At 35.1% G+C, this 9,728-nt stretch overlaps 1 protein-coding gene and 1 long non-coding RNA gene across 7 annotated transcripts; one reads left to right on the top strand and one right to left on the bottom strand.

Moving 5' to 3' along the window:
- The first annotated feature begins 399 nt into the window (after positions 1 to 399).
- On the top strand, positions 400 to 5,112 carry LOC109216597. 6 transcript variants are annotated; one of them, XR_002066507.1, is made up of 6 exons: positions 400 to 652; positions 1,939 to 2,068; positions 2,217 to 2,363; positions 2,570 to 2,706; positions 2,793 to 4,015; positions 4,175 to 5,112. It is a non-coding gene; the product is annotated as an uncharacterized LOC109216597 (long non-coding RNA). The 6 variants fall into 6 exon arrangements; XR_002066506.1 differs by having other exon boundaries at positions 2,570 to 2,909; positions 3,946 to 4,015; XR_002066503.1 differs by having other exon boundaries at positions 2,570 to 2,909; positions 3,720 to 4,015.
- Positions 5,113 to 5,251: 139 nt separating this feature from the next.
- Positions 5,252 to 7,628, bottom strand: LOC109216596 (11-beta-hydroxysteroid dehydrogenase-like 6). The gene is made up of 6 exons (XM_019380766.1): positions 7,395 to 7,628; positions 6,786 to 6,978; positions 6,578 to 6,663; positions 6,299 to 6,430; positions 6,055 to 6,219; positions 5,252 to 5,789 (listed from the first exon to the last, which is right to left on the bottom strand). The coding sequence occupies exons 1-6, from the start codon at positions 7,587 to 7,589 to the stop codon at positions 5,499 to 5,501; spliced, it is 1,062 nt and encodes a 353-aa protein (XP_019236311.1). The 5' UTR covers positions 7,590 to 7,628; the 3' UTR covers positions 5,252 to 5,498.
- Positions 7,629 to 9,728: the final 2,100 nt, after the last annotated feature.

The raw sequence follows: 9,728 nt of genomic DNA, 5'->3' as shown, positions 1-9,728 counted from the left end.
TCAACGTAAAAAACCTTGAATATTAAACTCATAGGATTTAAATCCTGGATCCGCCTTTGGTACTAGTCTAATATAGGATATGGAAAACACTCCACTTTTATAGGAATGACGGATTAAAACGAAATACTTGATGTTCTTAATTTATTTGTTTACTTCTTTTCATCCATCTTTCAACGGATTAAAATAGTTCTGTAATGGCACTTTCAATATTACCATCAAACACTTTTTGAAAAAAAAAAAAAAAAATTAACATGAAACACTTTAATTGGGTTAGTGGGCTTGAGCAGTTTGATATCATACTGCAGCCCATTTGGTAAATGGTATTTGGGCTTTTTAAAGAACTCAACTAAGCATAAAAAGAAGATCCATTCCGGCTCTGTGCTAAGGAAAGTCCCCCAACTAGCTACTCCCACACCGACCAAATGCTAAAACTTACATTGCTTCATATAGCAGAAGAAGAAAGATGACTTTGTCCCTTCGGGGACATCCGATAAAATTGGAACGATACAGAGAAGATTAGCATGGCCCCTGCGCAAGGATGACACGCACAAATCGAGAAATGGTCCAAATTTTTTTTCCCAAATCAATCTCACATTTTCGGATTTGTTATTCTCCCTGCAACTTGCGATTTTGTTGGAACATACAATCTGAGGTCAGTTTCCCTCTTTTTTTTTTTTTTTTTTTTAATTTTTTTTTTATCCTTTCGTCATTGCAGAATGAAGAGGCTATGACTTGAGATACATATTACTCAAGTTTTTGGTTCAACTATCTTCATTAATTTTAACTTCAATGACTTATTTAATTATCCTATCTGCATTGGGTTTTTTCTCCCCCTATAAACTAAAAGGAAGATAAGGTTACAACAAGCAATTTCAGGTGCCAGTTTGTTCAAACTGTACATTAAGTTTGAAGAAAAGATGATGAAGAATTTTCTTCTACAATTGTCAGCTATGTATATGGATAGGTGGTCTGAGTTACCTTTTTTTTTTTTTTTTTTGTTTCACCATGTGTTTAAGATATTTCATATAGAATTTTTCTTTTCAGAAGTAAGAATTTCTTGTACAATAATCAGCTATTCATATTTATCTGTAATTTATTTCCTTTAACATCTTAAAACTTTCTGGGTGGATATTCTCCAGAAAGGGATTTAGAAACCTATACTTTCAATTTTGGGGAATCCCTTAGTTGTCTTATAAAACATGTGGTACTACTTAGTATCAGAAAGAAATGGGACTGAATAGAGGGTTCATATAGTTGACCACAACTAATTTGGGTTGGAGTATAGACATAGAGTTGATTGATTGATTAATTCTCAAGAAAAGAATTTATTTGGCACATCAGAAAGTTGTCAACAGATCCCCATTTTAGTTGGACAATCATCTTTTGCTCAAAGCATTCCTCCGTTCTAAGTTAAACTTATATATTGACATCTCGATCAAGAGTAATAAGTTGAATAGAATTGGGACTTTAAATCATCAAAAAAAGAAAAGAAGGAACCACTAGAAAGGGACCACACAATAATGGCTCATAACCGGATAACTTAACAACAATGTCTCCTGGCTGCAAAAGGATGGATCAAGAAGAGGTTCATTGATGAAACTGATTTTCCGACATTGAAATTTTTATAGCTTAATGAGTATTTTCTTTCACAAGCACTTCTTTACTATTGCCATTTTCGCAAAGCTTGTTAATTGTTATGTTTGTGACTCCCTTTTAATTTGATTTCCAATGCTGGGAATGAGACACTGAACTTATAGGGCTAGGCTTTCTCTCATGGACCTTTCTATAATATATTATGATATACGGTCGTTCTATTTATAGCACGTAATACTTAGTGTGAACCCATGTCCTTATGTGACTGCAACTATTATGATACTGCATCCCTCTCCTGTTCAAGAAGAATGAGGTTGTGAATATCAGTTGTCCTCTTTGAGACAGGTACACCAGAGCAGCTGTTGAGATAAAGAGGCCTCTCAAGTTGTCCATGACAGATGGCATTCAATGTGTGTTTGGCATGTAATACAGGGCTATAAAAGTTCTCGATGTTTTGGCTTCTGCTAGGCTGAAGGTAAATTTTAGGAATACTGCCAGTTCTTTGTTTTTTTTTTCCCTACTAAATCTCTTAACAAATCTACCCTAGAAGATGAAAACTGCGGAGGATAGAAGGTGCGCCAGTGTTTTTAGATTCTCATATGGATCAATGCTGTCCTTTGCAGGTTGCTCTCAGTAATGTCAATCTGAGGCATGGGCTTTTGATGTTGGTCCCTGAAGTAATTGAAGTTTTGGGTAGGATGGTGGACAATTTAGCAGGATCGTAGAGAGACTAGTGGATGATAAGTAAATACGGTACCACGTGTTAAAAGGTATATAGAGGGACTAAGAAAAGTTTACCTTGTCTGGAATCTCACATACCAACTTCTGATTATGTCCTCTTAAAGGGTAGAGATTAATATTCAATGGTTGTCGTAGTTTTGTGGTTTAAAAGATAATGGCATAAGTTAGATTTAAAGCAATAATCTGATAGTATTGACTTAAAGATGAAATTGAAGGCTGTTTTTTCTGTCTTCAGCTGAATCGGGCTTCGGCCATCTTCCACATTCAAACTCTTGACCTTTAATGAGGCTTAATATCAACTTGGTCAGTGAGGACTGAGGAGCTGTAGTTCACTCTAGTACTAGAATGCCAGCACTATAGTGTGTGTCGAAGGTTTCACATTTGAGCTGAAAGTCTGAGTTTATACAGAAATTACCAATTTTAGTGCTCTATTAAAATTCTCTGTTGCCGAATGCCAGAACAAGGACCCGAGTAGTTCCTTCTTTGGTGACTAGAGCTACTTGTGCTGCATGCCACCAGTTGTCGATGCTCCACTTGTTTATATGTCCATTGGAGAAAGCAGTATTCTTTGTAAGGTACACGAACAAGGCACTTTGCTACCTTAAGAAAAGCTTATCTGCAGTTTACACTAACTTCAGGATTTTTTTACTGCCTGTGCATACCTAAATTTTCTGATGCCTCTTGATGAGCTAATTTGGCTGATACGTTTAGGGGAGCCTTCAGGTCTTTAGCATGAGTAAGATGAGACTCTAGTGATTTCTCTTTGCACTATCATTTCATTCACTAGCATGTGTTAATCACTATGAAATTCAACATTTAATTTCAGAATTTGTATACCTAATGTGCTCCATTAGCTCTCTAAGATGAACGAATGCTCCTTGAATCTCAAAATTTGAAATACTTTCTATGTAAAGTCTGGCCATCATCTGGTTGTGGAAATATGATATCCTCGTTTTGGTGCAAACTGTCATTGGTTAATGATTGGCAGTGCTTCTACCAGTTTGACAAAAAGTCTCCGGAGAACCTGTTGGTATATGAGTTTTGCAAGAGGTGGTTGAAATTTCGAGATAGTGATGATTTTGACAATTCTAGTTGATAGGTACTTGAAAATCTTGGTTTGTTTTATGCTCATTACAACCAAAAATTGAACAGTCTCGACAAAAGACCGTAATCAGACTATTTGAAGCATATCTTTCAAATTGCAGTTTGTCTTGATTGGTCTATTAAATTTATCAGAAAGCTTAAGTTATCAGTTTTCATGTTTTTCTCCAAGTGAAAAACTTGGTAACTTCCTTCACTGGACTAGTCATGGTCATCACTTTGGTCAAGTTTGTACTGATCATATTACCAGATTATGTGTATTCGTTGTTATCATTCTCTTGTAGGCATCAGTTTCCTCTTAGTATATCTTCTTGGCAAATGGTTGTTGCACTACTTCATTTTGTTCTTTCCCAGTCATATATTTCCCATTCTCATCTCACAGTGGGAGAAAGGCAAATATAAGGTAGTGTCATTGTCTTGGAAAATCTATTAACTGAAGTTTTTTGCTTGATTCTTCTGTCATACACACACAAAAAAGATATTTGTTGACGTGTTACGTGTACACTGCAGTTCTTTCTTGTTTGGTTACAAAGACGTGCATTACTTGTAAATTGGAGCTCTAGGAGAAAAGTGAAACGTGGTATGACTTTGTTCTCTTGGATAATTGTTTTCCTATTTCAAGCATGCCCACAGTTGTGCCAAACAACATCTTAGGACATCAACTGAATTCAGCTTCCAAGTGTTTAGGTATCTCTTCTGTATATATACTAATTATAACCTTTTTCTTCATGGAGTTAAGATACAGTGTCTGCCATGGCTCCATGCTGGGCATTTAGAGAAGAAATTGCCTTTCATCTATCGCAACTGTTTCCACTTTCCACACTCCTGTCTCTACAATTAGCGTCCACAGGAAAATGTGAAGCTAATACCACTGCAGTAATTGATAAGGAAATTGATATGGTTGATGAGTTGGAAGATATGTTTATACTTTCTGGAGAAAAGGGGAACCCTTGCAGTTACGTGGTTACTACTGCTCCTATTTCTGTAGCAAACGAGTCATTGTACCTGAAGAAGACCTTGAGACGTTTTTGGAAACTGTTGCTGAATTTTGAGGTAATTCACTGCTGTTCTTTGTGGAGCTTTTCTTTATAGGATTCCTACTTCATGTGTTATTGCACCTAAGCTGTTATAGGAGAACCTAACGCAAGAAGATTGTATGCTGAAAAGTGAAAGTGATCTTCACTGAAGGACCATAAACTTGTAAGATTATACATGTTTATTTATTGACTCACATTTTTGTGCACGATTGCTAATTCTCTCTCTAAGTTCCTTCTGATCTGTGTGACTATGAACTCTCTATTTACATTTAATTTCCAGAATTGGAGTTCAGGAAATTAAATGTAAATAAAGAATTCATAGTCACACAGATTCAGAAGGAACTTAGAGGGACAATTAGCAATTGTGCAGGTTCTGGGAAAGCTAAAAAGGGTCAAGTTTTGATTCATAGGCTTTGTAATTAGATTCACATAGGTGACTGATTTGTCTTTCTGAGATCTTAGAATACTGGGCACCCTTCCTAGAAGGTGGTTTGGAATCTGGATGCTCTTAGTTTGTAAATCTTTTGATTGTTATGGTCATACTCACAGTTTATTACCCAAAAAAAAAAGAACATTTTTGTGCACAAGAAGCTGTATGACAAAAGGCTATGAAGAATCAATCAATAGCTTTAAACGGAAACGATTGGACCTTGTGTCGAGCATTGAACGCATTGAACTTCTCATTCGACGAATTTCTCAAACAAAGGTGGAAGCAGTCTTCGTTGCAGACTTTGCATTGACAAAATATCGAACAAAGTGACTTGGTACAGACTAACGTAGAGGATAAATTGCAATCAGTTTATTCATCATCAACAATCTGAAGTAAGTAATTATAAGAGTGTACAACATTAGAAGGTATGTGCGTTTCTATTAGTTCAATGGTCAGCCTCTTTTTTCAACCTTGTTTTCCTTTTGTTTTGTTTCTTTCATCTTCAGTACTCCACAAAATGAAAAGATAAAAACCACATTCTGGCCAGTTTGCATGCTGACATTATTCTAGCAAGCTTAAGTTTTCTATTAGTTTCCTCAATCCACTTTTATATGTGGAGACAGGACAGACTTTGGATAACCATATTCCTTAAATCCAGTCACATCTAGAATTATCTTGCTGGGTGCCTCTGTTGGCGGTTGCCCTGGCCCTGGGAACAAAAACCATCGTTGGAACCATTCTAGAAATTCAGGGAAAAATATTCTGTAGACGAATAATGTCTTGAACCATGGTGGTTCTGTTAGGTAGTTGTCTCCACGGCATGCACTCCTGACAATTGCTGTAGCACATTTTTGCACTGGCAGTATAGGAGTAACACTCATTTCAACCTGGTAACAATTGCAAAAAACCAGATGAATACCTGCTAGTATCTTCTTTGAGAAGACTGAGAAAATAAATATAACTGAATGACAGTCTTGAAGACATAATTAAATAAATCAAGACATAATTAAATAAACGAAACTGTTTTGTCTTTCTAATAGCTTAATAAAGGTTTGGAATTTTAGATAGGGTGGCTGCACAACTCGATGTTGCTAAGGCAATAGGTAAGTCTCTGATAAAAACTTGATATCTGATTCAGAAGAAATAACTTACGTCTCTCATTACTTGGTCCACTTCCAACTTGCCCTCTATTGTGAGAAATTTGCCTTTGGTCAACTCAGATTCAACTAGTCCAGGAGTGACTATTGTAATCCCAATTTGTGTCCCAAGTTCTACCCGCAACGTCTCATAAAAACTAATCATCGCAGCTTTACTTGCCTGTAGAAACACTGAATTATATTCAAGCTCAATGAGGCAGAAGAAGAACGTAATTCAAAGTCGTTGCCAGATAACATACATTATAGAAGCTGATTCTGGCTGCATTCAGAACACCAGCTGATGAAGCGATGGCTACGATTTTTCCCTTGGTTTCCTTCAAATAGGGGATGGCAAAATGGGTAGTATAAACTGCACCCCAGAAATTTATGTCCTGAGATTATAACATATGGCAAATTAATCTCTGGTTTTCCTTTCCAAAAATGTTCATTATACTATGAGCAAACACCGGACATGTACGCACTTCACTCGTGTTAGATGCTAATAATGAACATAAAAGGAAAAAGAATATGGATTTTACCATTGCGGGTGCAGCGTTGGTGACCTCTATAAGGTCCTCAAACATGTATAGGGGCGTCACAGCAGCATTGGTCACCAGATGATCCACTAGAGCAAAATTAGCAACAAAATCATTGACACTTAAACATAATTGACACAATTCTTTAATTTTACATCCAATATAAGATGATCATTCGCTATTAATAAATTTATTAGTTTTCTACACTTACATCTACCAAAGTTACTTATAGCTTCCTCAATTAATCGCTGGCAATCTTCAACTTTGGAAACATCAGCATGCACAGGAACAACATCTGGAGATCCAAGCCAATAAGCCATATCTGCTACTTGCTGAAGACTTCTGCGCCTTCTTGCCGCAAGCACTAGACGAGCACCTCTTTTAGCATATTCATAGGCTAAATGCTTCAATTTCCATAACAAACTCAAATTAATCAACCAAGTCTTGCATATAAAAAAGACCTACTACTCTAATGATTATAAATCTAACAAGGAATAAGTTATATATATATATATATATATATATGACAGTCTAAAGTTTTTTTTTACCTATCATTGTAATTTAACCTGTGATATAAGATTACTTAAGTTATCAATTAATGTTTATCAGAAATTTCACATTAATAACCTTATAAATGACCTCACTCACTACATGTGCAAATATTCATACACCATAGGTAACAATACAACCACTACGCATCCAAACAAGTTGAGGTCAGGTATATGAATATTCTCACTTGTGCATTTAAGCTTAACCATAGGTGTAAAGTAAAATGTTGGATGTTAAGGGATCAGTAATGTGTAAAATGTTGGGTAGAAACCTCGCCGATACCAGAAGAGGCCCCTGTGATCAGGACAACTTTACCAGCGACGTTTTCGCTAAATATAGAACGGAAGATGAAGTGAAGAAACTTGAGAAAGAGATATATAGGCATGAAGTGGATGAGTGCAGTTATGGCCATATGAGGTAAATAAGCGTTCAAGATTTTGTGAATTAAATCCAAGACAAGCTCCATTGTTTCAGAACTTTTGCATCAATCCTTCTTTCTTTTCTAGGGGGGAGAGGAGAGGAAATATCTCGTGAAGTCCAGCAGATATAATGCTTAAAAGGCCATTAACACGTGGCAGCAGAAGCACATTACCCTTGCATGCAATGAAATTGACACGTACTCTTTTTGTTCGTACTCAACTTATATTTGTTTGTTTGACAACTTAATTTCACCTTTGGTACAACCTATGTTTTTACCAATTGATATTTTACAGAGTTGGACAGGTAGTTAAAGTTCGTTTAACAAAAGCTCTTCAAATGGCTAATATGGTTATTGTTGACGCATACAAACGCCCAACCGATATTGTGAAGTTTTATAACTCTACTGTGCACAAATGCGATATGTACCTGAAATTGATATATGACTTAAAATATATATCATGGAGTGAAGTGAATAATGATTTGACCAACAATAAATAGAATTATGCATCTTGAATTGATGCAGAATACGACTCCGACTTATCAGATACTAGGGAATATGTCCGCGCGAAGCGCGGTGTTTTAATCAAATTAGAAATGTTTTTTATAAGTTTTGTCAAAACAAATAAGATAAATATTTCATGTAAAAGTTTTGGTTTAATTCTAAATATTGATGAAATCGCAATTGTGAATTATCATTATTAGAATGAGCCTACGTGAATTGTGTCTTTTATTATTATATTTTCCTTCATACATGAAAAAATATAAAAAGATTTTCAAGTAAGATTGTGACTTTTAGATATAACATATGTATACGTGGTTTTAACACACAGTAATTCTCTTAGTCCACTATTAAATATCGGTATTTGATTACTTTCTTTTATTAGAAAGAACAGAACTTTTGTTTCTTAACGTTTTCTTGTATTGAAATTAAAAAAAAAAAAAACATGAAATGAAAAGTAAAGAAACCAAACATAGAAAGAAGTGGCAACACAAGTTTGGGTTCTGCCCACTAAAATTATATTTTGTTATGTTTTTAGTTTCCTATTGTTTTTCCTTTTTTCAGTTTCTTTTTTCTTTCTTTCTTTTTCTATTTCGTAACAAAAAATTTGTTACTTCCCAGTTCCCCTCAATCTTCTGTTTTCTATTTATTCCTTCGTCAGAAAAGTAAAAATTGCACGTGGCGTCCTATTTGATTGCCCCCATTTAACCTATACCCATTTTTTTTAAAAAGTTTTAACTTGTACTCACTTTTTAAACAACTTCAGCCCCTTTCTCCTCCTCCTTCGTTTTCTTCTTCTTCTTCTTCTTTCTTCTGCTGCTGTTGGTGCTGCTATGAAACTTCAGTTCATGGGATGATTGCCATAAGTTTGTTTATCAGATTATTTAAAAACAAATTATAAATAATTACGTAAGTTAGTAGACAATAATTTGTGAATATTTTCATGTACGGGAAGTTTATGGTCACACTTAGTGATTCTTTTCATGATAATTCTGTTCTTTTCACGTTTATGTTTCCAAATTTTATGATTTAGATACTGTTGGCAATCTGATTATTTTATATTAGTCTGATTATAACAAAACTAATGAATTCAGGACAAAAAAACTTCAGCTTATTTAGTGCTGAAGTTTTTACAAATGAACTAAATAACTTCAGCATCTTCTGCTGAAGTTTTTGAAAAAGCTTATCCAGGACAAAAAAAACTTCACCTTATTTAGTGCTGAAGTTTTTATAAATGAACTAAATAACTTCAGCATCTTCTGCTGAAGTTTTTGAAAAAGCTTAATGACAAAACTAATGAATCCAGGACAAAAAACTTCAGCTTATTTAGTGCAATAACAAACAAATATTTCAGCAAATAGAGAACTAAACTTCAGCTACTATGCTTAAGTTAAGCAATTTCAAACAAAAACTTCAGCAAATAGAGAACAAAACTTCAGCTACTATGCTTAAGTTCAGCAATTACAAACAAAAACTTCAGCAAATAGAGAACAAAACTTCAGCTACTATGCTTAAGTTCAGCAATTACAAACAAAAACTTCAGCACACACTTGGTTCAGCACACTTGCTACTTCAGGCCCATCTACTAGAATGCTGAAGTTTTGCGTGATTGTCTTTGCTACTTCAGCCTCGTATGCTGAAGTTACGAGAAAAAGTGGGTACGCTTGCAATTTTTTTTGCAAAGCG

The sequence above is a fragment of the Nicotiana attenuata genome, unplaced genomic scaffold, assembly GCF_001879085.1.
Source record: "Nicotiana attenuata strain UT unplaced genomic scaffold, NIATTr2, whole genome shotgun sequence".
NCBI lineage: Eukaryota > Viridiplantae > Streptophyta > Magnoliopsida > Solanales > Solanaceae > Nicotiana > Nicotiana attenuata.
Note: the sequence above shows the minus strand (reverse complement) of the source record. Positions and strands in the feature narration are given on the sequence as shown.

Coding starts and splice junctions, on each gene's coding strand:
- LOC109216596 (XM_019380766.1), bottom strand. CDS start 7,589: ATGGAGCTTGTCTTGGATTTAATTCACAAAATCTTGAACGCTTATTTA. Junction 6,664..6,785: donor TATAAGTAACTTTGGTAGAT/GTAAGTGTAGAA, acceptor ATTTTGCTCTAG/TGGATCATCTGGTGACCAAT. Junction 6,220..6,298: donor CCAGAATCAGCTTCTATAAT/GTATGTTATCTG, acceptor GTGTTTCTACAG/GCAAGTAAAGCTGCGATGAT.